At 50.4% G+C, this 24,640-nt stretch overlaps 12 protein-coding genes across 12 annotated transcripts; 4 read left to right on the plus strand and 8 right to left on the minus strand.

Moving 5' to 3' along the window:
- Window positions 1–589: 589 nt before the first annotated feature.
- Window positions 590–1,691, minus strand: F5J12DRAFT_834060 (uncharacterized protein). The gene is made up of 4 exons (XM_051745835.1): window positions 1,624–1,691; window positions 1,520–1,572; window positions 1,050–1,479; window positions 590–1,001 (listed from the first exon to the last, which is right to left on the minus strand). The coding sequence occupies exons 1-4, from the start codon at window positions 1,682–1,684 to the stop codon at window positions 784–786; spliced, it is 762 nt and encodes a 253-aa protein (XP_051599317.1). The 5' UTR covers window positions 1,685–1,691; the 3' UTR covers window positions 590–783.
- A 1,136-nt stretch (window positions 1,692–2,827) lies between these two features.
- On the plus strand, window positions 2,828–3,534 carry F5J12DRAFT_834064 (uncharacterized protein). Its single transcript, XM_051745836.1, has 3 exons — window positions 2,828–3,022; window positions 3,074–3,309; window positions 3,365–3,534. The coding sequence occupies exons 1-3, from the start codon at window positions 2,852–2,854 to the stop codon at window positions 3,444–3,446; spliced, it is 489 nt and encodes a 162-aa protein (XP_051599318.1). The 5' UTR covers window positions 2,828–2,851; the 3' UTR covers window positions 3,447–3,534.
- Window positions 3,535–6,528, minus strand: F5J12DRAFT_742896 (uncharacterized protein). The gene is made up of 7 exons (XM_051742044.1): window positions 5,552–6,528; window positions 5,388–5,502; window positions 5,321–5,335; window positions 5,136–5,266; window positions 5,009–5,083; window positions 3,858–4,958; window positions 3,535–3,808 (listed from the first exon to the last, which is right to left on the minus strand). Exons 1-7 carry the CDS (start codon window positions 6,348–6,350, stop codon window positions 3,672–3,674), a joined length of 2,373 nt encoding a protein of 790 aa, XP_051599319.1. The 5' UTR covers window positions 6,351–6,528; the 3' UTR covers window positions 3,535–3,671.
- Window positions 6,529–6,584: 56 nt separating this feature from the next.
- On the plus strand, window positions 6,585–7,307 carry F5J12DRAFT_834072 (proteasome maturation factor UMP1). The gene is made up of 5 exons (XM_051745837.1): window positions 6,585–6,620; window positions 6,676–6,834; window positions 6,889–6,990; window positions 7,045–7,138; window positions 7,186–7,307. The coding sequence occupies exons 1-5, from the start codon at window positions 6,618–6,620 to the stop codon at window positions 7,245–7,247; spliced, it is 420 nt and encodes a 139-aa protein (XP_051599320.1). The 5' UTR covers window positions 6,585–6,617; the 3' UTR covers window positions 7,248–7,307.
- Window positions 7,308–8,049: 742 nt separating this feature from the next.
- On the minus strand, window positions 8,050–9,195 carry F5J12DRAFT_121271 (uncharacterized protein). Its single transcript, XM_051738031.1, has 3 exons — window positions 8,918–9,195; window positions 8,336–8,868; window positions 8,050–8,282 (listed from the first exon to the last, which is right to left on the minus strand). The coding sequence occupies exons 1-3, from the start codon at window positions 9,029–9,031 to the stop codon at window positions 8,168–8,170; spliced, it is 762 nt and encodes a 253-aa protein (XP_051599321.1). The 5' UTR covers window positions 9,032–9,195; the 3' UTR covers window positions 8,050–8,167.
- Window positions 9,115–13,353, minus strand: F5J12DRAFT_834085 (RdRP-domain-containing protein). Its single transcript, XM_051745838.1, has 7 exons — window positions 11,696–13,353; window positions 10,689–11,644; window positions 10,569–10,641; window positions 10,403–10,516; window positions 9,764–10,357; window positions 9,230–9,715; window positions 9,115–9,171 (listed from the first exon to the last, which is right to left on the minus strand). Exons 1-6 carry the CDS (start codon window positions 13,283–13,285, stop codon window positions 9,425–9,427), a joined length of 3,618 nt encoding a protein of 1,205 aa, XP_051599322.1. The 5' UTR covers window positions 13,286–13,353; the 3' UTR covers window positions 9,115–9,171; window positions 9,230–9,424.
- Window positions 13,354–13,422: 69 nt separating this feature from the next.
- Window positions 13,423–15,433, minus strand: F5J12DRAFT_121259 (microfibrillar-associated protein MFAP1, Zn finger, CCHC type protein). The gene is made up of 8 exons (XM_051738030.1): window positions 14,980–15,433; window positions 14,889–14,929; window positions 14,763–14,830; window positions 14,561–14,706; window positions 14,224–14,507; window positions 13,919–14,168; window positions 13,535–13,860; window positions 13,423–13,471 (listed from the first exon to the last, which is right to left on the minus strand). Exons 1-7 carry the CDS (start codon window positions 15,296–15,298, stop codon window positions 13,574–13,576), a joined length of 1,395 nt encoding a protein of 464 aa, XP_051599323.1. The 5' UTR covers window positions 15,299–15,433; the 3' UTR covers window positions 13,423–13,471; window positions 13,535–13,573.
- On the minus strand, window positions 15,318–16,630 carry F5J12DRAFT_834109 (SBDS protein C-terminal domain-containing protein). Its single transcript, XM_051745839.1, has 7 exons — window positions 16,486–16,630; window positions 16,380–16,431; window positions 16,286–16,329; window positions 16,102–16,231; window positions 15,851–16,051; window positions 15,617–15,790; window positions 15,318–15,559 (listed from the first exon to the last, which is right to left on the minus strand). Exons 1-7 carry the CDS (start codon window positions 16,515–16,517, stop codon window positions 15,443–15,445), a joined length of 750 nt encoding a protein of 249 aa, XP_051599324.1. The 5' UTR covers window positions 16,518–16,630; the 3' UTR covers window positions 15,318–15,442.
- A 160-nt stretch (window positions 16,631–16,790) lies between these two features.
- Window positions 16,791–18,473, plus strand: F5J12DRAFT_905792 (uncharacterized protein; the record flags this gene model as incomplete). The annotated part of the gene is made up of 8 exons (XM_051748713.1): window positions 16,791–16,819; window positions 16,926–16,966; window positions 17,023–17,055; window positions 17,081–17,131; window positions 17,188–17,677; window positions 17,744–17,927; window positions 17,964–18,293; window positions 18,342–18,473. 8 exons carry the CDS (start codon window positions 16,791–16,793, stop codon window positions 18,471–18,473), a joined length of 1,290 nt encoding a protein of 429 aa, XP_051599325.1.
- Window positions 18,474–18,492: 19 nt separating this feature from the next.
- Window positions 18,493–19,919, minus strand: F5J12DRAFT_121415 (uncharacterized protein). Its single transcript, XM_051738032.1, has 5 exons — window positions 19,626–19,919; window positions 19,255–19,558; window positions 19,158–19,198; window positions 18,976–19,093; window positions 18,493–18,914 (listed from the first exon to the last, which is right to left on the minus strand). The coding sequence occupies exons 1-5, from the start codon at window positions 19,695–19,697 to the stop codon at window positions 18,598–18,600; spliced, it is 852 nt and encodes a 283-aa protein (XP_051599326.1). The 5' UTR covers window positions 19,698–19,919; the 3' UTR covers window positions 18,493–18,597.
- Window positions 19,920–19,930: 11 nt separating this feature from the next.
- F5J12DRAFT_834132 (uncharacterized protein) lies at window positions 19,931–21,038 on the plus strand. The gene is made up of 4 exons (XM_051745840.1): window positions 19,931–20,276; window positions 20,334–20,415; window positions 20,468–20,613; window positions 20,664–21,038. Exons 1-4 carry the CDS (start codon window positions 20,139–20,141, stop codon window positions 20,682–20,684), a joined length of 387 nt encoding a protein of 128 aa, XP_051599327.1. The 5' UTR covers window positions 19,931–20,138; the 3' UTR covers window positions 20,685–21,038.
- Window positions 21,039–22,337: 1,299 nt separating this feature from the next.
- On the minus strand, window positions 22,338–24,520 carry F5J12DRAFT_121984 (ammonium transporter). Its single transcript, XM_051738034.1, has 6 exons — window positions 24,334–24,520; window positions 24,111–24,262; window positions 23,647–24,063; window positions 23,175–23,588; window positions 22,805–23,121; window positions 22,338–22,740 (listed from the first exon to the last, which is right to left on the minus strand). Exons 2-6 carry the CDS (start codon window positions 24,136–24,138, stop codon window positions 22,498–22,500), a joined length of 1,419 nt encoding a protein of 472 aa, XP_051599328.1. The 5' UTR covers window positions 24,139–24,262; window positions 24,334–24,520; the 3' UTR covers window positions 22,338–22,497.
- Window positions 24,521–24,640: the final 120 nt, after the last annotated feature.

The following is a 24,640-nucleotide window of genomic DNA, read 5'->3' on the forward strand; positions in this document are numbered from 1 at the left end:
CATGGGTGTCAAGGCGACTAAAGACATAGGTATGAATCAACAAGCTAAATGGCATGATGCCAGCGTTGTACTCGAGAATTTGCGAAGGTGCATATGCATCCTGGATGTCACAATGGTTCCGTATATATAACGAGGTGAGAAGTAGTGCGTATCTTTCTCGGACAGTCAACCAGATCTCCTCTGCAGTGAATATCTCCATTCCAACTCCAGATGCAGCAAATCGCTCGAACGCATAAACGAATGACGTGCCATACTGGATTTTCCAACCTTGTGAAGTCCTATTTTGTGACCCTCATATAAAGGCGAGCGAAGACGCAAAGGTCAGCCGTCAAGCAGCCATAGCTCTTCTTGGAGTATGGCGAAAATGAATGTTAATCTGCAACAGTATTCCCCCGGGGGGCGTACTTGGTGTTTGCGGTGATGCATGTGTATTTGATCAACTCTCGCTCTAGTTGTTGCAAAAGCCTTACCTGTGCCAGCTCATCGACACGCCTCTTCTCGGTATTTGTGGAGGCGGGGGTGCCGTCACCAGAGTACGGTCTTTCTTACGTAGAGATAATCCAACTTCAGAGCGAAGAAATGAAATACAATGAAACAATACTTCCAATCTAATCCAGAGCTGTCGTTAAGAACATCCTCTGTACTCAACTCGGCACAATACTGGCAAATATGCTCCCAAAGCATCGAAACATCCATTGCACACGTTTCAATCAAATATCCAACGGCCCAAATGTCGAGCGCTCTTCTTTTGCGTATGTAAAAAATGCTATTCTAAGTAAAACCCTAACCGTGCGCGTCCCGAAAATCATTGACACCAGACGGAACGAGGTTGGCCAGAAGGGGGAGAAGAGGTGAGAGATTGATCAGGTGCCGTACGTTGGCAATTCGATCCTCCTTTGACTTTAGATCGACGGTGATTATATCACAGCGCCCTGGCTTCTTTCCTTCGGCTGGGGCCGTAATGGCAGTGAGAGTCATTTTAGTTCCGACACAATAATAGCCTATGAAGGGAGTTCAGATAGCTATGTAACTGAACGTAGAACACTCACCGAGCATGTAAGGGGCAGGGTCATACCTCCATATGAACTTATCTATCAGCGCCGCCTTGGGGTTATTTGGGAAGTCTAGTGCCGTCTCCTCGCCACGAAACGGGCATACGTTTTTCAAAATAAAAGCGAATCCGGGGTGCGTCGGGCCAGAGTGGAGGCAATCACGGATAGCTCGGCCATACGGCACGAGGATCTGGAGGATGGAACGAATATTACTGTCCCAAAAATGAAGCAAGCCATACGCTGTACAATCGTCATTAGGCGCAGGCTCAAAAACGGCATTATAATTAGCCGTGCAGTCTGTGTTGAAGTCGCCTATTTTGAACAAACTGCTGGCCGCATCCATGCTACACCTGCCACGGATATGTTTGCCAACGAGAAATTCAAACATCGTCTCCGTAAGCGGGATCTTCTCCGACTTGTCTAGGGCCTTCTCGACCAGTTTCCGGAGGTGGCCAACCGGAAGGAACGTCCGTCATGCACCGATTGGTCACCCACGTGCGAACAAGATCGATGCGGTCGGCTATGGCACGTAGGAGATCAGTGGTCCAGAGGTACATGGGCATTGACTTACGTCGGGGTCGCTTCGCAGACACATTGAACAAGATAATGACGTGCAACTTCACATGATCCATATTGAGGGATGATGTGGGAAGTAAGGGGGAAACTTTTCCTTCCAAAAATTCTTTGTCTATCGGCCCAAGCTGGGCCTTAACGTCATTAAACGACCGTTCACGCCAAATGACAGGATTCAGCAGCTGAATGAAGGTGAGTAATGGAATGTATTGGGAATGCGAGTTTACATGCCTTGTAGGCCTTGACAGCAACCTCGTCTGAATCCAAGAGTTGATAGGCAGCGTCAGAGGCGTGGTCAAGCAACTCTTGGACCTCCGAGATGTCGTGGGTGATCTGAACGTCATAGATTTGGTACACTTCGGATGATTTCTGAACTAGAAGATACACAACTCTGGGCATAGCGTTCAGTAGTGGTAGTTCTGGTACAAGGGTGGTGGCACACCTCTTAGGGGGTTTACGCTGGAAGCCCCTATTTCTATCGGGGGTCCAGCCGTCTTGTGCGGTGATTCGTCAGCGCTTTGATCTCCATACCTACGTAGCGGCAAAAGGAAAGCGGAACTGAAAGGAGGGACCAAGTGATTTGGTGATCGCCTTACAAGTTACTACTGATCCCCTACTATCCCGAAGTGTTGCCAACGCACTGGCGGTCAGGAATGCGTCGGGGACTCGGGATGCGGCTGACTTACACTGCAGTAGGTCACTCTAGCAGAGCGAAGCATCAACGCAGCAACGCTAAACGGTGTTCCCAAGAACAACATCCATTCCCTGTTCTACTGATACTGCCCACCGCTGACTCTCTGCAAGGGGACCAAAATCGGGGGGTTAGAAACTGAGTGGTAGACGATAGTACGCTGTAGACATGCAACCTGCACGTGGGTAAGTGCCATCCGGATTGGCATGTCGCAAACACTGGTGACTGGCCAGTTGGTTGAGACATAACCCTAATTTATGTTGTCCCCCGCATCATGACTGCAGTGAATGGGTATCTTTGGTCAACTTGGGTTTCGTTAAACTCGTTCTGATACGGTGTACCTGGGCACGAACTTCGTGTGTAATATATACCTGGCCATGGTTCCAATCAAGAACTTAAGAACACAACCAAGTTTTGTAGATGGCACAATTTACGGAGGTCCTTGTATCTGTAAGCAGCTGACTGAGCGTCTCCGTGCGAAATTCGCCGCCCGTGATTGGCCGGCCACCGTCAAGCGGCTCTTTCATGCTCTTTCATGTTGACTGCACTGGCACGACGACGCCTCCGCCTCCCAGCATTGTCCCTGTGTCGTGTCCGCACGGTGGCGTCAGAAAGCTCACGATCACCACCAACACCACCAGCAGTACCGCCGGGCGTGCAACGCACCCGTCCTAGCCCTCGAGCTACCAAGGCAGTGATTGCTATTGTACGTTGACTTATCTCCCCATTGCAACCAACCTTCGTTAACGAATCTCAGACCCCTCATGCCGTTCGAAGACTGCAAGATTTGCTCCACGGTCCTACACCTCGACTCATTCGGATCGGGGTGCGGAACAAGGGTTGTGCCGGGCTTTCATACCACTTGGACTACGTCGACAAGCCCGGGAAATTTGACGAAGTGGTGGAGCAAGATGGCGTTAAGGTGTTCATAGACAGCAGGGCGTTGTTTTCTATCATTGGTAGCGAAATGGACTGGAAGGAGGACGCGCTAAGGTGAGTCCCAGACTTTCTAGTCGTTTGAGTTTGTTAACCAGGGCTGGTTGTGAAGCGCGAAGTTCGTTTTTAATAATCCTAATATCAAGGACGCCTGTGGATGCGGTGAATCATTTACAGTCGGCGCACAACCCTAATCAGATGTCGTTAGGCCGTCAGGTCAAACACTTTATATCACTACAGCCCACTCAGACAATTCTGTATTTCTAGCACTTCATGCTCATGCAAGTTATAGATGAAGGTTGGACACGTTCGACTTCACTGCCGTATTACTTTACATCAATGATACGGAATAACAAAGTCCTTTGTTTGGAACCTGAGTCCATCGCTGCTGCGTTCCTAGACTGTGGTAGTGCTGTTCATCAATTATCGAGAAATTCCTTTTGAATATCTGCGAACGCAGCAGCTCCGTTACCCAGCAAGGCCAACTGAGTGAGGCATACGGCGGTCTGGCGGTATAACCTGTCCAACAAGGGTTGTGTGGGGTGTCCTTGGGATTCTTTGCGGTCATCAGAACTTACACATCATCAGGATCCCGTTGTACGTACGCAAAATAGCTTGATTCAGCTCTGTAGCAAGTGCCACTCTTGCAGATTGTCCGGCGACTTCGGCCGCATCACCTCCAGCCTCAAGAGGGTCATAATAGGCCATGATTACGGTCATTCGTTTGAAAATCGTCCGGACCTCCGAGCGATGTTTGTAGTCTGCTTCCAGCTGCTGCCCGTACGTTACGGCCCTTTCAAGGGCAGCGCCATACTGGGCAGCCGTGGCGGCTGCCGAAGTGGCAGTCGAGGACGTTGGAATAGGAGCCGCCCGTGCAGTCCCAGGACGAACATCAGGATAAACCCTAGACCCGTTAGCAAGGCTGTCCATCCCCATTCCCAACATTTCATCATCCACGTCCATGTCTGTGCCCTCTTCAAAGGTCCTAGTGTTGCTACCATTCAGTGCATCGTCGTGGTGCGCGAACTCGACGCTCATTCCACATTCCTCCGCTCGCATTTTCTTCTTCATCTCCGCTGCTTCTAACACGAGCTCAACAAACTTTCTGCAACGGAGCTTAAAAAGCATGATTCCACTGTCCGCTTCAAGAACAAGTGGGTAATGTGCTCGTGTTTGCGCTAGTGCGGTATCGATGTCACCAGCTATAACGGATTGTACGATGTGTGTGCGGACCTCAATGTCGTCGGTTGTTGCTAAATTGGAAGGTCTGCGGGTGGAAGACGCAGCCACAGAGGTGTCTTTCCCCATATCCATTTCCATAGCACGGCCCTGGGTTGAAGTGGATGGTACCACTGGGACCACTGGCAACAGTGAGGCTGATAGCCCTCCCCTATTATTGCAGCTGGCCTCGAAAGCGCGAGCTGTACGAACGTAGCCATGATGAGACAGATACGCAAGTACAAGTTCATTTATCGACATCTTCACGTCCTCTTCGGGAGTTTCGTGGGAAATACTTTCATTGGGCCATTTGAGGGGAGCAAGCTGGATCTTGGTCCAGGTTTGGTTACGCTGTTGCAGCACGTGGTCTTCTATGTCGTACTTGAAAGGATCCTGACCAAAGTTTGCTCGGATGGATTCTCCGGTGTGGCACAGTCCAACAGAGGGATAGACATCGCCATCCTTTCCGACATTGTCAAATACAGTACCTGGATATCAAGATGAAAATATGACAATGCTAAAGACGGTAAGATATTACCCAACATGGAGCCGTTCTTGGTGTAAAACACCTTATTCTGGCAGAAGTCCATACCACAACCAATGATATCTCCCACTGCTCGAGGAGTCACTGTCAGTTCTCACGCCTATGAGGAAGGTCTGCGCACCTCCAAACGTAGTTCCAAAGGTCGTGCCATTCCTGTCCCCAGAGCATATAGTGCCACTGTCACCATGATATCCCCAGGAATTCTTCTCCCACCCTGGTAAGCGGGAAAGTTTGACATCGCGACCTACAAAGCTGTACGTCCAAGTCATTGATTAACCCCGTGTCAAGACACGTTGAGATGCTAACCCAATGCTGACACGGCTGTGCACACGACCTCAACAAACGCTCATAGAACGAAAGTACATCCACGCACCTCTTTGAGGCCTTGCCTGTCAACTCGATTTCAAAGTAATATATGCCACATGCAGAAGGGACGGGAACAATTGTACGAGCAGTGGCAGTGTCTTTCTCAGATGTGGTTGGGGTTCCTAATGAGGGGTAAATCATAAAGCTACCTGTCTACATGTTTCAGCTCACCCTGATAAACGAGGTCTCTTCCATCGCCCGATACGCTGAGGAGTGCGTTCCTGTACTCGTCACACCACCGGGTGGGTAATAACAACGCAGGCAGGGATGCTGAAACTACGGGAGGTGGGCTTTTGCGCAATTCCCTGGGTGGGCTGGAGTCCTCTTCGTCACTATCGACTGAGGGAGATCTGCGGGATCTGCTCCCACTAGATGAACTGTCCACTCTAGTAGTCGTCTGTGATCCGCATGGGGGAAGTAAAGATGGAGCTTCCGTCTGTAACAGGTCGCGCAGAGCAGAATGTTCTAGATAGGCTGGGCGAGGAAATGGCACTGGCTCTGAACTGGTGGTGAGATACGGTGCAGAAGACCTCTGGGTGCTTGGTGCCCTGGATGGGCCAGCACCACTTGGTCGTCGAGCACGAGGTGACACCGACGAAGATGACGGACAGGTGGCGTCCGCATTGCGAGCCCCGTCAGCTCTAATCACGCGAGGTTCATAAGTAGGATAGGGAGCAGTGGTCCCTCGACCGGAGGAGACGGAATGTGCCAAAGGCAGAGCACCAGTCCTTGTCGGCAGGCTTGATGCGACAGTGTTGTTCCGGCGTACAACGTAGGAAGCTCCGAGAGATCTTTGTTCACCCACTGAAGCGGTTCTTGGCGACCATGCTTGGGTCATGACCCGAGGGCGGGGCTGGCCTGTACTGATGGAGGAAGGCATAGAAATCACAGACTCTATGTTGCGAGCAGGAGAGGAAGTGATTGTGGCCCGAACTGGGATACTAGAAGACCTGGAGGGTCTATTGGACATGTTAGCAACTTCCACGCCAATGATAGTCCAGGGATGGATCCGCGAGTTTACCAGAACGAAGTGGTCTGCGTAGATCGGAAGACAGGCAGCTTTAGACGTTGGACAGCAGATGGAAACAAGCAGAGAGGCGCGCGCTCCGTGTCGTGTCGACAGTGCCCTTGGCTCGGACAGATTAGAGTCACGCTGTGGGGAAATGTCACAGAGTGGTCACATGTCACACCCAAGCACATCTGTCATGACGCGTCCACTGACTGACACCCATCCACCATGGTATGTCTGGCAGCATCACGTCGGCGCACAGATGGTTGACTCAGGCCCGTTCCAGGAACCGTCTATGCGCATCGTACCACCCGCACCGTCCAAATCTGCGTCGCTGAGGGACACCGCTGGCAGTCTTGGTCTGCATGACACGCTGCAGTTTGGTCCGCGAAGCATCGTAGCTGAGACCAAGTCAACTGATGGTCTTCAACACCGTCTTGCTCACGTACGTCCTTGGTGTTCCTACCCTACTCTATTCTAGTTGATCGGCTCCTCGAAGTGGGAGGAAACGCAAGACAACCTGAAGTTGACCATGTTGCGTGATCTGTATGGCCTTCATGCACCCGCTCGACTTCTTATGGAGCGCAGAGCGGTGTCCACAGTAGGTCTCTTGTATATGGTCGTTCTGCCGCCCACCGATTGGCTGTCCTCCTAGAACCCTCATATGCCTGCCTTGCAACGTAGCAACATTCACCTCGACATCTTGATGGGCCGAGATGAAACTCTGGATCCATCAGACTTCTTCCTCGGTACGTCTCCGCGATGTTTTATGTATTCATGGCTGACGTACTTCAAGGTATGGAGTCTGGCCCATCTCTCAACACTCACATGGAGATGGAAAGGAAACTGCAAATGTAATCGTAGATTTCTGTACACACCAATCTGATCAGCACGTTATTTGGAAAACTTGGTCGTGTTCAGTTGAGCTCGTGACTGAAATCATGACCAGCTATATATACACGACGAAGTTTATACCCAAGAGCTTCCGTCCATGCAGTGGGCCACCACCAACTACGTAGAGCCGCTTCTTTTGAATAAATCATGAGTGGGCATACCATCAATCAGACGGGTATGGTCAGCATAAGCAAACGGCAAGGTGAACACGACGAAGAGACATCACTAGATCTACAAAGCTGGTGTATAGCTTACTGTTGTCAACAATGAACAATGCAGCCCCAGGACCATACAACTTGGGGTTGGGCCTAGAATAACCGACATTAGCAAAGTACAAAGACTTTCTTACATGGCGATATTCCAACTTCAAAGTGAGGAAATGAACAATACCTTCTGTTAAGAAGCATAAGAACATCCTCTGCACGCAACTCGGCAGAACACTCACAAATATGCTACCCAAGCATCCTCAAATCCGCTGAGGTATGCACAGTTGCACACGTTCGAATCAAACGTCGACCTCTGGTCCGTGACTGTCTTCAAATATAACTGAGGAGTACTCGTCTTTAGGGAACGATACCATTCCAAGCAAAGCTCTTACATACCTCCACACCTCTTGGAGATCATCGACAGCAGACTGCACGAGCTTGACCAGGAGGGGGAGAAGTGGTGAAAGACTGACCAGGAGCCGTACGTTGGTAATGCGATCCTCCCTTGACTTCTGATCGACATTGATTATATCATGAAGCCCTGACTCATCTCCTGCGGCTGGAGCCGTTATGGCGACGAGCGTCATTTCAGTTCCGATACGTTAGTAGCCTATGAAGGCGGTTTGGATAACTGTGCAACTGAACATAGAACACTCACCAAGCACATAAGGGGCAGGATCATACTCCTATATTAGCTTGTCTATCCGATCCGCGTACCGTCTCCTCGCCGTAAAATGGGCATATGTGATTCGAAAGGAATACAAAGTCGGGGTGCGTCAAGGCCAACCGGAAGCTATTGTGGATTGGTTGGCAATCCGGCAGGAGGAACCAGAGGATGGAACGAACATTAACGTCCAAAAAAAACCCAAGCTATAGTCTGTGCCACGGTCATCAGGCACAGGGTCGAAAACCGCACAATAGATAGCCACGTAGTCTGGGTTGAAGTCGCCAATTTTGAACAAAGTTCTGGCACCATCCACGCTACACGCGCAGCAGAGAATGAGACCTTCAAACATGGTCTTCGTGATAGAAATTTTCTCCGACTCGTCTAGGGGTGTCTCGACCGGTTTCTGGAGGCGTTCAACGGGAGGAACGTTCGTCCTGCATCGACCGATCACCCACGCGCTGACGCGGTCAACTATGATGCATGGAAAATCAGTGGCTCGGAGGTACATGGGCATTGATTTACGCATGAGTTGCTTCGCAGACGAATTGAAGATGACGATGACTCGCAACTTCAGGACACCCGCCTTGAGGACGGATAGGTCAGGTAATAGGGTAGGAGTTTGCCATCGGAAAAACGCGTTGTTTATTGGCCCAATCTGCTTCTCAACATCACCAAGCGGCCGGTCATACCACTGAGTGACAGGATTCAGCAGCTATATAAAGGTGAGTAGTGGAAGGTATTGGGAATGCAAGTTCACATGCCTTGTATGCCTTGACAGCAACTGGAACTGAATCCAAGAGTTGACAGGCAGCGTCAGAAGCGTGGCCAACCAACTTTTGAACGTGTGAGATGTCGTGGGTTATCTCAACCTGCATCTAGTACACCTCGCATGATGTCTGCGGAACCAAAAGATACGCGGTCCGGGGCATGGCATTTTAGCGCTTGGCGTAAGTGGTACTGAAGATTCTCCATGTTCCACACCCTGGGGGTGGCGGTGGAGATCCTACATGTCGAGGTGAGGATTCCTCCTAAAGTTCATGCATATCAGGCAATCCATGTTTCAAGAACTACAGATGGAACATTAAATTTCTGTACCGATCAGATGAACGCGTTATTCGTAAACTTGGGCGTGTACTCGGACTCTTGACTTGAACCATAGCCAGGTAGGTCATTTGTTCCGACAAAACAACCAGGTATATTTTACACAACGAAGCAGGTAAACGGAATGAGTTCCAAAATGAAATCCAAGCTGACCAACAATATCCCATTCACTGCAAGTACTTCGCCGCCTTGATCAGCTCCAGCATCCATCCGAGAGCTATGAATCCGAAACTCTGTGGCCCGTACGAAGCCGGGTATTCGCGCAGTGCCTCCTCCGCAACGTACCATGCCGCACATGCACGACGGAAATGGTTGGCTATCACCCGGATCTCTCGATAGAAATCGTCTTCATCCTCTTCCTCATAATAGTATTCATCAAAGTCTTCCTCCTCGTCAAATTCGAGCCCTGTTTCTCTGGCTCGTAGTTCAGCCCGTACAGCGCGGACAAGCTCATAGGTCTACCGAACATGAGAATTGTGTACAATGAGGATTACAACAACACTTACTTGCCGATTCATGGCTGCGACAGCTTCTCTACGTCGGTGATGATCCGACCACGTAGCCATGAGTGTCCCACTGACGAGTTCAGCCTCTGTAACCCAAATGTCTTTGTTTTTAGAAAGAGTGTGAGACTTTGCAATGGCGCTCAGTTGGTCACAATACTCGTCCAGGAGGTATCGCATTTCATCGTATAGCTCTGGAGGTGGTACCTGCAAAGAAGGAAGACCAAGGCCGTACAGTCCAACTCCACGTAACGCCTGTTCGATCATATCTCCTTGAGAGGGAGAGTCTGCTTGATTCCATTCCCGGGGAGTCCATGGGTTAAGAGGGACCTTGCGATACAGCAGTCCGAGAAGTTTCTCGCTGTGGTAAAACTGGTCGGTCGTCGAATCCCGGCCCTCATGTGCCAGGAAGTCGGGCTTGGGCACATCCTTGAGTCGTGGTATGTCCTGGAATCTCACAGGTGTTCCGGTTTTTGGAAAGTCGACCGCGTGAGAACCATGTTCTGCAAGTTTCAGGCATTCTTCGCAGCTCGGATCCTTGAGATCGGCAAATCTTAAATGCATTATCGAGATCTGTCCTACTAGGTCTGACTCGATCTAACAAAGATTGAGTACGAGACGGGAAGTATATATCAGACTCACGTAGTCGAAAACAAAGTCTACAACATCCGAAATTCCGCAGGGATGCGGCGTCTGTTTGATTCCAAGCGATTGATACGCTCCGGGTATGCATTGTATCACGGGAAGCAGAAGAGGCTACGAGACTCAGTGAGCGGCAGAGTTTGAACAGACGGCGCCTAAGACATACGTCTAGGATGACATTAAAGTCGTCCCCATCAAGGTCTCCGCCGCCCAGACAAGAAGCCAGTGGTCTGTCACCCCTGGACATTGCTATAGTCAATGATACCCAAACATACGGAGTACTTACTTGCACGAAAATACAACTACGTTCGTCAAGTGCTCCAATTGCGGGCGCCTAACTGCAGTTACGAGCTGGACATCGCCTGGATGGATTTGAGGGCTACGGGTTATGGCAACACAACCGGTGATCTCCGTCCTGGTGCCCTTCTTCTCATCCAAAACAGTGGCATATATCTCGCCTTCGTCCAGGCAATTCCACTCGTCTGACACCCCATAAAGCGTAAATGAACCGGGCACAGCAATATGACCCCGATACTTCAGTTCGCGCAATACGTGCGTTTCAGCACAGGCCAACGAATTGAGCAGCAAGTCACTGTGGTAACCTTCTTCTCCATCTTCCGTCTGGAAGTCTAGATAAAGTACAGTTTTGATGTTCTGGACTAACGACGGGAGTTTAAAAGAAGAGCCCAGCCCATGCTGCTGAAGTACTCTGGATGCGTCAGTGAGCGAATGGCGGAGGGATTGAGCTTCGGAGATGGCATTTGATTGCAGTCGAAGAATGTGCTCGGAGCTCGCACCAAGGTACTCCAGCAGGGCAATGAGTGGTCGGTTGAGGAACATGGCCTTTGGTCGCAAGGAGGTGGCTTGAATATCGAACGTACGGTTTTCCGGTGCGTCGAATTTGATCTGAGAGGGGCGAAGACAGACCACTTTACCGACCAAAGTGGGATCCTCGACAACCATTCCCTTTGCACCCCCCAAGCGAAACTGTAAGGCGGCAGGACGAGTACATTTCGAGCCGTATTTCTTGTTTCGCGAATACCCCTTCCAAATGTCACGCAAGAGATCGGTGGATATTGGACTGCATCCATCCGTCATAACAGTTCCCGACGGTGACCTCCTGTCGTCAATTTTCAGAATCTCGTCGGGTTGAATAACTACTGATGGGTCGGTAGCGGAAAACGCCTGAGACCAGCGGGCTCCAAGTCTCGCCGGCTGATATAGGAGTTGCGAGAAGTCTCCCTGAAAGAAGTTATGTCAATGGTGTGGTCAAATGGTACTTGGAAAACGTACCAGGCTCTTCCTGATAGCCTCAGCGTCCCATGATTTATCATCTACATCTTTAAATGGTACGACAAACCACATGGAATGTTCGCGGAGGCCGCTCATCGAATAACCAAGGAATTGAAACGTCCGTCCCGCTACCCGACAGCCGTTGAGCAGGACCGGGCGGTAACGCCTCGCTAGTAATTCATTGATGGACGTTTCGAAATCTCCTCGTAGCTTCGAACGGTTCTCATCTTGGAAGGAAACACGAAGGAAATATTCACTGCTTCCGAAGCGGCGAAGAACGCTGTTTGACTGATCAGCAATTGGACCCTCCAAGATGTGTCTAGTCGGCGTCAAAACCAATTGGAAGGTGTACGAAGGGGCAGACTTCGATGGTTGAAGTCTCCCCCTTGGTCTCTGCTGTTCTGCGATGTAATCAAGGCGAGCTTGCCTGAGACGCGCAGCCAAAGAAGGGTCAGCCGCATTCCGGCGACGTCTCCTACGACGGCGGCGACGTGCCGAGCCCTGTTCTTCCAAATCAGCTACAAATCTTCGTAGTATGGTCGCGGCGTCGTCCTGGGAAGCCTCGGAAAACTCGGTCAACGGATCCTGCAGAGACATCGCTTCCCCGATGGTAATAACACGGTTTGTAATCGCCTTCTCTACCTCAAAGGCGACTTCGAAAGGAAGACTCGCAAGAAAATCGTCGAAAGCACCCTCGCTGTATGAGGTATCGCTTTGAATGACGGGTACGTCGGATAATGGGGTGTAGTTTATTCGCAGCCTGTACTGGCAAGCGTGGAGAAACGCGTTGCGATCATTGCGACTGTTGAATGTACACATCAAGCTGAAACAGCCTGGAGGCATCGCCTTGTCTATGAACAGGCCTTGGGCGCGTGACACCTTGGTATCACCCAAAAGCCCCGTCTTCTCCACTTTGAAGAGCGGAAACGTAGTTGCCCGAAGGAAAAGCACGAGGGAGTCCGTCGTATCACTTCCCCGGATGTCGCTCAAACAGCTAGGCGGGTACCAAGCAGAAACTGCAGCATCCGATGACAAAGCCATGCCTAGCATCGAGGCGATGTCGTCAGAGTCAGACCCGGGATGTCGTCGTTGCTTGCGAAGTGTTAAGCGAATCTGACGTCGCTCCAGATCGCAAGCAACTTCGGCATCCCCTTCCGCTGTGCATTCGGCAACGAACTTCCCATCTGCAAGAAAGTGGCCGAAAGCGAACTGAGTCAAATGATACGGTTTTCCCTCGTCTATCAGTCTCTCTCGTTCCCTTTGCAATTCCAGCGGGTCTTGCCAAGGTGTGGAGTTGAGCTGAGTGATCTTCTCAGGGGTAATGGGCTTCGTACTGTGTTTGAAACGAATGCGAGCACCTTTGACAGTGACTCCGGACGAGCCGTAGGAGCGCAGGAAGGTCTCGCCGGCTGAGGCTGTTGGGAGAGCAAGAATCCCAACGCGACCCCGTGAGTCATATTTGGGGAAAATAGTGATGTCGAAGTTTAGAGGGTCTTCGGGAAAGGGTGGCTTATGAAGAATCTTTGCCAGCTCGATTTTGACGTCGTCTGCCCTTGCAGCCAGGGCCACTTGGGTCATAAAGATATTCATCTGGAAGATGGTGTAACGAGGAGATGGCGTCTGCTAAGGTGACACTCACCGTATCAATCAATCACCAGCGGTACACGACAAAGAGTCGTGCTACGTGGGCCTTATAATGACCCCCGAGCCACAGCATTTTCTCCACTGATTAGAGATGTCGATAGGAGATAAGGTTATCGATGGGATGACAGAAACCTTCCAGAAAACGCGATCGGTCCACAGCAAAGGGAGTAATAAAGGTGCCTATTAATCACTTACATGAGATATACAATCACACAGCGGATTATTGTAATATAGCTAATCTAGGCGGCGGCGCTTTGTGCCACAATCATCCCGGGCGTGCCCTTGATCCTTGACTGTCCGGCTGGCCCCGTATGGCGAACTAGGCGGTGACTGTCGTCTCCGAGAACTCGGATTATAGTGCCTATCGTCACTATCTAGACGCCGAACTTCGCCTTTCTTTGTCGGGAGACGATCGTCCTCATTGCGATCACGATCACGCCTGGCACCTTGATGTCGCATGTCGGGTTGACTGTAGGTCGCCAGTCCTCGCACAAAGCTTGGTGCCATGTTTTGGGGACAGTCTGCCAAAGTAAATCTTAGTGAGAGTCGGAAGCCCCATCACAGAAAATTTGCTCTCACCCTTTTTAAGATGTGGTCCACCACACAGAAAACAGCCACCCCCATCTGTCGAAAAACCACCTGACCTGATCGAACCTACCCCACCAAAACCACCGGCCCCTGCACTAGTATCTTGGTCAAGAAGATGCGTGTATTTGGTCCGGCTGCGCTTTCCGAAATTTTTCACTTGCATCACCTTGGGCAGCATCGATACGTCCACAGTAGACTCCGTAGCTTCCGTGTAGTCGTGTCTTTTGAGGATGTCATCATCCTGCGAAGTGGTATAAGGAATTGGGCTACCGCGACTCCTAAATGAAGGCTCTCACCTGGTGGAATGCACCCTTATGCCAATATTTTTGGAGGAATTTCTGTTTTCCCTGTGGCTTCTCCTCCCTTGACTTTTTCGCCCGCTCCAGATCTTCCTTCAGTCGCTGTTCCTCCGGTAGGGCGCGCCTCCGTTCGATCTCTTCCCTTTCCTCTTCCCGTCGGAGTTCCTCCTCCTTCTCCTGCCTGATCCTTCCAAGTTCCCGCAACCTCCACGCCTCAAACTCTCCCTCAGGGTCGATTCCATCAGTATCATCGACATCAGGAACGCTGTCTTCTTTCTCCCCTGCAAGTATGACACATAAGCGTATGGAATAAACCGGTGAAAAAGGGTCATACTTTCTGCCAACTCTCGTTTGATGCTTTCCGCAACAAGGTCGTGACTTTCTTTCTTCCTCTCTTCTGCAGCCAGCTCCCGTCGCCGTTCCATCTCCTCCACTTCTTGATTAATAGCATCTCTCTCTGCTATTGTGGTCCGCCCCCGTCTGTGATGCACGATCGGTTAGTAAGTGGTCCGGACCGACGAACGAGCACCACGTACTTAGGTACAAAGACCGGTCTGAATATAAGCGCGGGTTTCTCATCCTCTGACTCTGATTCTTCGCTAGACTGAGAATAACTTGAGCATGATAGCAGAGTTCAACGACACAATGGTCACCTCTGATACCTCTTCTTCTTCGATACTTTCCTCCTCGAACTCTTCTTCGACTACACTTTTTATGTATTCACGATGTAAAACATTGGTGACAAGAACCTACCCGACTCCACGCGATCAGCAACAATGACCTTTCCGTCGCGTGATATCTGAACGTCTTTGAGAGCTACGTTGATTTTTGCGCTCCTAACTACAGAGGTCTTGGTCGGGAAGCTGTCGGGTTCGCTGTCCTCGTCGCCAACCTTTGGGGACTCATGCTCCCCGGCGACGGGCACATCCTGTTCTGCCTGTTGTTCCTCATCTTCATCCGAGTCCGAGGCAATTTCAGCACCCTTTGGTGCCCTGCCCTTCCAGTATCGCCCTGCCGCCTTCGCTGGGCCCTTGGCGTGCTTTCTGACTTGTGTTGCAAGGATAGTGGACATGATCAGAGAAGATTGGGATTGAACGGCTGTGTACGTAAGCAATTGTGTTCATCAAAAATACACTACGCAAGCTGCTACTACTAAGGACCGGAACCCTTCAAGGGTTCGCCTGCATGTGCAGTCACTCTGCACTCAAAAATGATTTTAACCGCTGTCAGCCATAACAGCCAGCATAAGGGTCTCCACTCGGCCCTTCCCCTTACATTCTTTCAGTAGCAAGTCATTGAGAACTTTGAACTGCGTTGGATCTATAAGCATCACCTAAGTTTTACAAACCATCAGTGCTGGAAAACCAGTGAATTGTGCGGAAGAAGATACCATCTCCCAAATGTCGTCACGCTTCTCTGCTCGTTCAACGCGCTCTGCAGAAGATTTGATCTGCGGCTCAAGACGTTCGCCATCTGCGGAGGGGATGACAACTCGCACTCGCATCCGTGCACGTTGGATAGGCAGTTTCGAGCCAGCTTGGATCAGTCGCAAAGTCTCTGCTACCTAAGAAGTGTGAAACGAGTTTAGTTGCAAGGCAGGCAGATAGGGGTAAATGCTGTATACCTGGCTTTTGGCATTCTTGCCAACCTTCACACTCACTCCGGCTTCCGTCATCGCCTTTTCGATCATACCAACCGGGTAGGGTCTCTGGGTAGCGGGGTCCACGCACTTCTCGGCAACCATGGTTGCAATTTCTTTGCGCAAAGCTGTAAGGTCGTGTTCGCGCTCTTTCTCGCCCACCTGAACTTCTCCTTTTTTCAATATCTGAGATGAAGGTAAACCATAGGTCCCCAAACAAGTGATCTTCACTTTACCTCCTTTACAACGTCATCGACGGATGAAGTCCCAAACGCTTTTTGGAGGTCATTGAACTTGGCCACTTCGCCTTTAGATACATTGATAAATACGTTCGAAATTTGGAGAACATCATCTAAACTCGTCTCGCTGAAATTATTGTTAACCTCCGAGCGGGAATTGGAACACGGATGTCAGGCGCACACCCCGTTCCGCCATTCTTGTACTTTGTTCTTATAACATGCGATCTGGTAACCGATGTAAGGATTATCCACGCCTGAAACGTGGTATCACTTGCCTCAAATCGCTTTCCCCCTTTCTTCAGACGAACGACAGAAACGTTCGTAAGCCTGAACAACCGATATGTTTGACCACGGAGTAAGAAGTTATGATACGGTACTCACTTGATTTGATTTGACGGCTGTTGGATGGGCATGGTAGCGATACAGATATGTCAATTATGAACACAGTCTTGAGAACGATACAACAAGTTATCTTTCGGTTTATGGCACTTGCCACTGGTGCACTGATGACTGGTGTCGATGCCAGACCTTCCTTGGCTGGTGCCGCAGAGTTACGTAAGCAACGCTATCATCCGGGTCCCCTAAGGACGCCGTCGTAGTTTGACCATCGGTCGTATCCCATTGATCCTCGCCCAGGCTTCAACCACGCGAAGTACATTTGAGCCCCACAGCTGTGCCTCTGCGCAATGAAAGGCCTAACCAAGGCGATCAAACGGTGAGTAACTTCCTCTTGCCCCAAGACAAATCGAGCGCAGCCTCCTGCGTTCGCCCCAATTTTCTGTGGCGGGGTTACTCGCGGTCTCTGACAATTTTTCGTCTAGAACACCACATTTCGTGACGTCAAAAACAGGCTTCTCGAAGAGTGAGCACGATTCTGTTGTCCTACCCCTGGACATCACCAAGTACGCTCTGCCTTAGCATCCTCCGATCCCGAGTTCGATGACCTCAATCGTCACTTTCGCCGTTCTCGAGCAAGCCACAGAGAAGCTTTTGAAAGATACCAAAGCCTTCACGGAGGCAGTTAAAGGTAAGCTTCCTCCTAGTACCTATGTAAATCTCTTAGCTATGTCGCTCCTGTCAAAGCCCTCTTTACTTCTGCAAATGCCTTCGCAAACCACTTTAATTTCCTCTTCTCTCCGATTTCGGGCGAACTCAGCCTCGCGAGCAAGCACCCCTCCGCAACGGACACGATCAACAACACACCCGATTATGCCAAGTACATGGATGAACTTCGCACGACCCTATCTCCAGAACTTGAGTTAATTGACAGTCGCGTCGTCGGTCCCCTGAAGGAATTCCAGGGCGTGCTCAAGATCATTCGCAAGACAATTACCAAGCGCGATCACAAGCTTGTCGACTACGACAGGTTCAATAACTCACTCACCAAGCTCAGGGACAAGAAGGAAAAAAGCTTGAGTGATGAGAAGAACTTGTTCAAGCTGGAGCAGGACTATGAAGTTGCCACGAACGAGTATGATTATATCAACAATACTCTCAAACAAGACCTCCCAAGGTTCATGCAACTTGCGACTCATTTCATCGATCCTCTTTTCCACTCGTTTTATTACATGCAGTAAGTCAGCCTGCAACTCGTTCGGTCGATGCGGAGAATTGACCACCGGCGTGCATCCTCCTCCAGGCTTAACATCTATTATCTCTTTCTCGAGAAATTGAACACATTTGCTGAGGGTAGATACGATGTCAGCACCGTCCCTGGGTCCCAAATCCAGTCGGAATACGAAAACAAGCGGACGGACGCGTGGAGCCAGATTGAAGATCTTAATATTACGAAGAGAATTATCTCTACCTGTGCGTCGGCGTGCGTCTCTCTTTAGCCTACTGACCCCGTTTCAGCGAAGCTCGTGCAAGCGAATCGATCTACGCCGACCTCATCCCTTGGTCGCGCTCCTAGCGTGATGACCACATCCAGCACAGCCAGCGCAGCTGCTCGCAGCATGCCATCATCGTCACATCCGGCACTTCCCCCATCATATGTCAAGAAGGCACCTCCGCCGCCACCTGGCCAGCAAGCCGCTCCTCCACCGCCATACACACCTTCCTCATCTGTCACTAGCAATGGTGCTAGCACTGCAGCAGCAACGAAGCGACCTCCACCGCCGCCACCACTGAAACCGAAACCCAAGCCAGAGCCCGAGTATGTTACTGCCTTGTATGATTTTGATGCGCAGGTGAACCCTCTCTCGTCTTGCCGTACTGACCAATCTAATGCATCCCAGGCGGAGGGTGATCTGTCGTTCAAGACCGGCGATCGCATCGAAGTCATTGCCAAGACAGAAAGTCAGGAAGATTGGTGGACTGGTCGCCTCAATGGCGCGCAGGGTGTCTTTCCTGGCAATTATGTGCAGTGATCATTAAAGGGACCAAAGCAAATGTAACATTACATAAATTACAGGACGTCGGCACGGACAGAAATTTGCTAAGAACAACCGGACATAAGATTCTCGACTTTGACATACTCTCTCTTGATCTTCGTTACAGGGCCAGAGTTTCTTTCACAGTCTTGAAGTGGAAGCCCGGAAATAATTTGTTTGCTGATCCCGCAAGCTCAGGATCGTCTTTGCCCACGGTGATGTCATAACCTGTGCTCATCGCGCCTTTCGCCGTATAAGCCTGTAACCATTCCCTGCCGTCTGCACGCGGAATATCCTTGGGAATGCTTTCGACAAATTCGACAGGCGCATCGTATAACTTGCTGAGTTCCCGCAACGTAGAGCGCTCGCCTTGAATACGCAGCTCAGCGTTGCTGAGTTGCTCAATCGGAAGGGTTGTGAGGACATATGCAAGATATTCTATGTTGCGGCGCGGGCAGGATAAGTAAGATGAACGGGTAGAGCTTAGGTGCGGAGTTACCTCCGACGTCAGGTATGGCAGTCAGAGAAAGGGGCTCATTTCCACTCCCCTTGATTAGAAACTTTCCGGCCTCCGGCACACCAACCATGAACGGGAGGAATTCTTGGTACAGACCATCCTGTCCGGAGGACGTTGTGTCAGCTGCGTGCGTCTTTCCTTGCGCAGACATTATCCGTACGTACGTAGATGCGGGTGATAGGTAAGCCAATCGACTGCGCATAGGCTAACGACCACATGGGTCATTCACCCTGTCCATGACATCGATGGGCAGGCACTCACCTGCAAGTTTATTCTTCTCCCCCAACACTCCTTCTGTTGCGCCACTTGTCGGCATGCCGAACTCGGAAGGCACGAATAACTTTACCCCGGCTGCCTTGGCTGCGTCTGCTAGCTTGTACTGTGCATTAAACCCATCTCCCGACAGCGTAGAGATGACAACATCAACCGCATTCTCTCGGAGAGCAGCTGTAAGTGCGTCGTGGTTGAAATAGTCGACAGGAACAGCCTTAGCACCCTCCGGGAAGGTCTTCTTCGAAGACGGGCGAGTGAGAACAATGACTCGAGCATTCCTTGCGAGGAGAGACTATAAAAATGCGGATAATACGGGTTGAGCGGCAGGTGAATAGCTAAGAATTGGCAAAACTGTCTACCTTGACTATGGGCAGCCCTACTGTATTTCCTACCCCAGCGACCGCGAACGATTTCAAGGTATTGGTCGACATGATGAGGGTTCGGACAAGAAAGAGTGTCGCCTCTACGTCATCAGGGTAAAGCCCCTCTTCACTTAAAACGACGATGCGGCGCAAGTTTGCATCTGCTTCGGCAACAGGCTACGCTCGACTTACTAACGCTCGAACGAGTACGTCGTCGACGCGGTACGCGTCTGGAGGTAAAATATCGTGGAACTCTACGACCACAGAAACATACGTGGAGAGGCGTGGACGAGGTCTCGACACCATTACCCACGGTAATGACTCCAAGAAGGCAAACGTAAAATCGTTCCCCCTCCATCAGACAAACGGCGATGCCACGTGAAATGACATATGCGTTTCTCAGGTGTGACGTCATGGCTCCTTGACGTCTGCTTAAGAGCCTGAGCACTCGGTGCTGCTCCTCACAACTCGTAAAGGTGTTGGCATCTCGTTCTATCTATTACCTGCCGAATGTTGCGAACGAAGCTACACGGCGTTGCACGGAGTGCGCGCGCTCTCCGACCAACCATTCTATATTCTTGCCAGATTCACGACACTCGCATAGCATCAAAAACAGTCACAGAGAAAGTTGCAGAAGTCGCCGATAAGGTACCACCATGTACGAATCATATCGAATTCTCATCGCTTACTCTTCTATTGCGTCAGGTCAACATGAAAGTAGGGAAGGGTTTAGCATCCGCGATTGAAGCCGGCGAAAAGGCCACGGAAAAAACCAAAGAGACTCTGGGTAGATAGAGATTTACGTCACTCTCGGATCCTTACTCAATCGTTCCCGTTAGCAGCCTCGTCGGCAAAAGCAGAACGTGTATCACAGACCGCACAGGAGAAGGCTGAGAGTGCAAAGCGAGCTGGACGTGAAAAGATTGAGAGCGTGAAGAAAACCACTGGAGAAGCAACTGAGGAAACCAAATGCAAGGCCAATGAGGTCGGTGATATATATCCCTGAAGATATTGACATGACCTGGTTTATGACAGGCGGAAGGTAAAGCAAGCTAGAAGTGGGGTATAGCTCCCCTCGACTGTAGCTAACCAGCGACGAATTGCCGTTCACCTGCGTTTGTGATATGACCGTTCGTCCGGAGGCTCGTCGAACGTTATGGTGACGTGTCTCCCAGTATGAATACCGTGCTTGTACTTCGGAGATCGATGTAGTCACTTTCCGTATCGTACTAGTATGGACAACATTGCTCACGAAGTGCTCTGCCAAAACACTTTACTACTACAGTAAAGTATTACCATGCATGACCAGCCCAGCATCAGGTGAATTCACTAGCTCAGTTCAGAAGTTGATGTCCGAGTGCAACAAAATCTTGCGCGCAAGACAAATCGGTGTGGAAAGCCAAAATCAAGTAGGGCGTCACGAATGATGTATTCTTGTAACGAAGTGGGTGGCACGGTAGAGATCGGATGCAGAGCGTTGCTACCGGGCGTTGTAGGAACAGGTTGAAATGGATTTGGCTCGGTAGCGACTAGCGGATGGGTTGTGGAGGAGGGAGATGAAAATCCCATTACAAATGGAAAAATTCATGTGCTGCTCAGACCCGTCGCCTGTCTCTGGTTTGATTTGCCTAGGAACCGGTAGAACAAAAGGACATCTTTTTGCAAGGTTCGTCATCGTACGCTTCGAGATCCAAGGACAAGCAAACATCCGCCCTGCTCGTTCCTCCAGAGCCGGTGGGTGGTTTAAAGCGCAGGTATTTGTGGTGGCGTATGTGGGGTGACCAGTAACTTGGCGACATTCAGGATGCAGGACGAAAGTAGTTAAATACGAGAATGATGCAAGTTAGTCAAGGAACACGATTCCAAGGCGCAGCAGGACGCAACCTGGTAACCGACCTCATGCAAGACTCATGAATTGTATGTATCTTGATTGAGAGCTATCCTTTCGCGGGCTAGGGAAATTCTTTGTCGTGGATTGGGCAACTCCGAAATCGGTTGCCGGGATGGTCCTGGAGTAAAATCGCCGCACAATGGCAGTATCGGCTTCCTCCTTATGTCTGCGAAGAGATTCCTGGCGGGCCTGTACCTTCAGTTCATCAAGGGCCATACCTTGCTAATACGCTATGCCCATTCTGTTGGTAGGGAAGGGTTTAGCATCCGCGATTGAAGGCCACGGAAAAAATCAAAGAGAATCTGGGTAGGAGATCATGAATTATGTCAGTCAGATCCTTACTCAATCGTTCCTATTAGTAGGCGTGTCGGCAAGTGTAACACAGACCTTACATGAGAACGCTGAAAGTGCAAAGCAAACCGGACGTGAAAAGATTGAAAGCGTGAAGAGAACCCCGCAGAAGCAACTGAGGAAACCAAATGCAAGGCCAATGAGGTCGGCGATATATATCTCTGAAGATGTTGACATGACCTGGTTTATGACAGGCGGCAGGTAAAGCAAGCTAGAAGTGGGGCATAGCTCCCCTCGACCGTAGCTAACCAGCGACGAATTGCTGTCCACCTGTATTTGTGTCATAGCCGTTCATCCGGAGGTTCGATCGAGCGTTGTGGTGTCTCCCAGTATGAATGCCGGTGCTTGTACTTCGGAGATTGATGTAGTCACTTTCCGCATCGTACTAGCATTGCTCACGAAGTGCTCTGCCAAAAGGCCCAGTCATGTTTCTGTTCAACCCATCAGGTGTAATGAAGTGAATTGGTGGTAGCCGTTCATTTTGACCATGGTGCTTTCAATTTTGCGTAAGTCCTACGTAATGTAATGGTGACGATCAGCCTCCCTAAAGGTAAGTACCAGTAGGAATCAGAAGTTTGGCAAAGTCAAGGACAGTGCGGTTCAATCCCTAGAATTTTACCAACGCGATTAACGCTCCTCCGGAGTAAGCTGCGGTTCGTCAACAATTCCAGTGTTCTTCTCGTAAATTATCTCGAGGGCGGGATCTTCCAACCGGAGGCGATATCCGTCCTTCTGGTGTTCTGGCAAGCCATCTTTACTACCGGCTGTAAACATCTCAGACGTAGCCGAATCAGCCTTGTCATTGCCCAAGGCTGACCAGTCGTGGAAGTGTCTCCGGACTTCAATGTAATCGTTGGCGAACTCGCCGATCTGCAAGCAAGCAACTTAGCCATTCCAGCATTCTTAACAATGTCACGAGACGGATACAACCCACCTCGACCTCATCCAGACCGGCCGACTCACCCTCGGGTGTCGTCCTGAGATGTAAACCGGGTATCATGTCGATAGCTTTGGCAATAATAGCCGTCGCTGCAAACGTATACACGCACGCCGCGAATGCGTAGTTAAACTGGATATACAATTGCTTCCAGTTGTGATCGATCCAACCACCATTAACGTTAGTGTTGATGCCATCAAGAGCAGTGATGGAGTGAGAGGCAAAAATGCCGTTAAAGAGAAGACCAATAATGCCGCCCACGGCATGCTCAGCGAAGAGATCCAAGGCGTCGTCGATACCCAGAAGGAATTTCACTAGTTTGCGTGGGTTGTCAATATCAGCAATCGTCGAGGTTTCCGTGACTTACTCTTCGTTGCGTAATTACACACTGCACCGGAAACGATGCCCATGATAACCGATGCCCACGGGTGTATGTAACCGGAAGCCGGTGTCGCAGCAACCAAACCAGCGATAGAACCGGAACAAAATCCGACCATACTGTATTTGCGTTCCAATCTGTAGTCAATAAGACACCATACAATACCGCCAAATGCCGGGGCAAGCATGGAGTTCCAGATTGCCATTATGGCACGAAGATTGACACCAAAGGCGCTACCTCCATTGAAGCCGAGCCATCCAAACCAGAGGATGAAGGTACCGAGGTTCACCATGGCTACGTTGTGTGGTCTGAAATTAAGTAACTCCTTTTCATGCCGCCGACCGAGGATCCATGCATATGCAAGGCCTGCAACGCCGCTGCCGATCTCCACAGGGCCCCCACCTTCAGGTCGGGTGAGCAAACCAACTGTTCTCGGATCATGAATGGAAGTGCTCCGCACCTGCATAATCTAACACGCCCCACTTAAAACCCCAACCATTAATATTCCAAGCCCAGCAAGCCAGCGGACAATAAACAAGGGTCATCCAGAAGAATGTAAATACCATGGCTGGAAGGACCCGACCGCGCTCCGCGATACCTCCTACCAAAATCCCAATTGTTACACAAGCAAATTCCATCTGATAGAAGCTATAAAGCAAATCTGGAATGAGGGGCGAACCAGGAGAGGGATCGCCGAGCACGTTTAGCAGTCCAAAATTGGCAAGATTGCCAATGAAACCATTGGTGGCAGTAGGTGAGAAGGCGAGAGAGTATCCCCACAGGTACCACTGGAAGATACAGACGGCATTGCTTGCAGAGACGGCCCATATCAGAGACAGGGCAGATTTCCTTCTCGAGAGACCGGAGTATAGGAAAGCTGAAGATATCAGGATAGTAAGGTCATGGCAAATTAAAGTTGCGAACCTAAACCCGGTATCATGAAAGATACCATCGCGCCTGCGACGATGATAAACGAGACATCCCCACGATCGAATCTGGGGGGGATAGCAGAACAGATACGGGTGAGTTCTGACACGGGAGGCGTTGGCTCTCATTGGCTCACTGGCCGGAGTCCCCTGAAAGCAAGATAACGAGCGCGCAAATCAGGAAACTGTTTATCTGGTGTATGGAACACTCGTGAACGTACTTTTCAGCAGAGAGGGTATCGCAGAGAAGTCGCCGAACTTCATTTTCCACAGCTCTGAGAGGTAACAAGTATGAAGCAGAGCTGTCGCTCGCGTCTTCCACCGCTGGTGTCAGTTTTTCTTAGGCGGCCTAGGGTGAAGAGAAAGTTGCGCTGGTCGCGGTCTCTGTATTCATACTCGGGTGTGCATGTCCTGAATAGATAAATCCCTGCTTGCCCATTGGTTGATAGCAGACACTCGGTAGGTTATGTTTCATGCGAAAGGGATCAAATAGGAGAGGATACGAAGTATACGCGGGGAAGCCTCGTT

Source organism: Pisolithus orientalis (assembly GCF_024613125.1).
Source record: "Pisolithus orientalis strain OTSU chromosome Unknown F5J12scaffold_16, whole genome shotgun sequence".
Taxonomy (NCBI): domain Eukaryota; kingdom Fungi; phylum Basidiomycota; class Agaricomycetes; order Boletales; family Pisolithaceae; genus Pisolithus; species Pisolithus orientalis.

What these genes read in the sequence shown, in the direction of transcription:
- F5J12DRAFT_834060 (XM_051745835.1), bottom strand. Translation starts at nt 1,684, where the DNA reads ATGGATCATGTGAAGTTGCACGTCATTATCTTGTTCAATGTGTCTGCG. An exon ending in CCAATCGGTGCATGACGGAC is followed by an intron (nt 1,480 to 1,519) that starts GTTCCTTCCGGT and finishes CTGGTCGAGAAG; the next exon opens with GCCCTAGACAAGTCGGAGAA. An exon ending in CCCTGCCCCTTACATGCTCG is followed by an intron (nt 1,002 to 1,049) that starts GTGAGTGTTCTA and finishes CTCCCTTCATAG; the next exon opens with GCTATTATTGTGTCGGAACT.
- F5J12DRAFT_834064 (XM_051745836.1), top strand. Translation starts at nt 2,852, where the DNA reads ATGTTGACTGCACTGGCACGACGACGCCTCCGCCTCCCAGCATTGTCC. An exon ending in CCAAGGCAGTGATTGCTATT is followed by an intron (nt 3,023 to 3,073) that starts GTACGTTGACTT and finishes AACGAATCTCAG; the next exon opens with ACCCCTCATGCCGTTCGAAG. An exon ending in TGGAAGGAGGACGCGCTAAG is followed by an intron (nt 3,310 to 3,364) that starts GTGAGTCCCAGA and finishes CTGGTTGTGAAG; the next exon opens with CGCGAAGTTCGTTTTTAATA.
- F5J12DRAFT_742896 (XM_051742044.1), bottom strand. Translation starts at nt 6,350, where the DNA reads ATGTCCAATAGACCCTCCAGGTCTTCTAGTATCCCAGTTCGGGCCACA. An exon ending in AAGAGACCTCGTTTATCAGG is followed by an intron (nt 5,503 to 5,551) that starts GTGAGCTGAAAC and finishes ACCCCTCATTAG; the next exon opens with GAACCCCAACCACATCTGAG. An exon ending in GCTGAATCAAGCTATTTTGC is followed by an intron (nt 3,809 to 3,857) that starts GTACGTACAACG and finishes ATGACCGCAAAG; the next exon opens with AATCCCAAGGACACCCCACA.
- F5J12DRAFT_834072 (XM_051745837.1), top strand. An exon ending in TTCAACACCGTCTTGCTCAC is followed by an intron (nt 6,835 to 6,888) that starts GTACGTCCTTGG and finishes GGCTCCTCGAAG; the next exon opens with TGGGAGGAAACGCAAGACAA. An exon ending in TCCATCAGACTTCTTCCTCG is followed by an intron (nt 7,139 to 7,185) that starts GTACGTCTCCGC and finishes ACGTACTTCAAG; the next exon opens with GTATGGAGTCTGGCCCATCT.
- F5J12DRAFT_121271 (XM_051738031.1), bottom strand. Translation starts at nt 9,031, where the DNA reads ATGCAGGTTGAGATAACCCACGACATCTCACACGTTCAAAAGTTGGTT. An exon ending in TTGCTGTCAAGGCATACAAG is followed by an intron (nt 8,869 to 8,917) that starts GCATGTGAACTT and finishes ACCTTTATATAG; the next exon opens with CTGCTGAATCCTGTCACTCA. An exon ending in GGTTTTTTTTGGACGTTAAT is followed by an intron (nt 8,283 to 8,335) that starts GTTCGTTCCATC and finishes AATCCACAATAG; the next exon opens with CTTCCGGTTGGCCTTGACGC.
- F5J12DRAFT_834085 (XM_051745838.1), bottom strand. Translation starts at nt 13,285, where the DNA reads ATGAATATCTTTATGACCCAAGTGGCCCTGGCTGCAAGGGCAGACGAC. An exon ending in AGGCTATCAGGAAGAGCCTG is followed by an intron (nt 11,645 to 11,695) that starts GTACGTTTTCCA and finishes AACTTCTTTCAG; the next exon opens with GGAGACTTCTCGCAACTCCT. An exon ending in ACTTTAATGTCATCCTAGAC is followed by an intron (nt 10,517 to 10,568) that starts GTATGTCTTAGG and finishes TGAGTCTCGTAG; the next exon opens with CCTCTTCTGCTTCCCGTGAT.
- F5J12DRAFT_121259 (XM_051738030.1), bottom strand. Translation starts at nt 15,298, where the DNA reads ATGTCCACTATCCTTGCAACACAAGTCAGAAAGCACGCCAAGGGCCCA. An exon ending in AGACCGGTCTTTGTACCTAA is followed by an intron (nt 14,707 to 14,762) that starts GTACGTGGTGCT and finishes CGTGCATCACAG; the next exon opens with ACGGGGGCGGACCACAATAG. An exon ending in ATAAGGGTGCATTCCACCAG is followed by an intron (nt 14,169 to 14,223) that starts GTGAGAGCCTTC and finishes ACCACTTCGCAG; the next exon opens with GATGATGACATCCTCAAAAG.
- F5J12DRAFT_834109 (XM_051745839.1), bottom strand. Translation starts at nt 16,517, where the DNA reads ATGCCCATCCAACAGCCGTCAAATCAAATCAA. An exon ending in AAGGGGGAAAGCGATTTGAG is followed by an intron (nt 16,330 to 16,379) that starts GCAAGTGATACC and finishes ATCGGTTACCAG; the next exon opens with ATCGCATGTTATAAGAACAA. An exon ending in CAAGAATGGCGGAACGGGGT is followed by an intron (nt 16,232 to 16,285) that starts GTGCGCCTGACA and finishes CAATAATTTCAG; the next exon opens with CGAGACGAGTTTAGATGATG.
- F5J12DRAFT_121415 (XM_051738032.1), bottom strand. Translation starts at nt 19,697, where the DNA reads ATGTCGACCAATACCTTGAAATCGTTCGCGGTCGCTGGGGTAGGAAAT. An exon ending in TACCTATCACCCGCATCTAC is followed by an intron (nt 19,094 to 19,157) that starts GTACGTACGGAT and finishes TCCTCCGGACAG; the next exon opens with GATGGTCTGTACCAAGAATT. An exon ending in TGCCATACCTGACGTCGGAG is followed by an intron (nt 18,915 to 18,975) that starts GTAACTCCGCAC and finishes GCCGCAACATAG; the next exon opens with AATATCTTGCATATGTCCTC.
- F5J12DRAFT_834132 (XM_051745840.1), top strand. Translation starts at nt 20,139, where the DNA reads ATGTTGCGAACGAAGCTACACGGCGTTGCACGGAGTGCGCGCGCTCTC. An exon ending in TTGCAGAAGTCGCCGATAAG is followed by an intron (nt 20,277 to 20,333) that starts GTACCACCATGT and finishes CTATTGCGTCAG; the next exon opens with GTCAACATGAAAGTAGGGAA. An exon ending in AAAAACCAAAGAGACTCTGG is followed by an intron (nt 20,416 to 20,467) that starts GTAGATAGAGAT and finishes CGTTCCCGTTAG; the next exon opens with CAGCCTCGTCGGCAAAAGCA.
- F5J12DRAFT_121984 (XM_051738034.1), bottom strand. Translation starts at nt 24,138, where the DNA reads ATGGTATCTTTCATGATACCGGGTTTAG. An exon ending in GGGCGTGTTAGATTATGCAG is followed by an intron (nt 23,589 to 23,646) that starts GTGCGGAGCACT and finishes CCCGACCTGAAG; the next exon opens with GTGGGGGCCCTGTGGAGATC. An exon ending in CCGGTCTGGATGAGGTCGAG is followed by an intron (nt 22,741 to 22,804) that starts GTGGGTTGTATC and finishes GCTTGCTTGCAG; the next exon opens with ATCGGCGAGTTCGCCAACGA.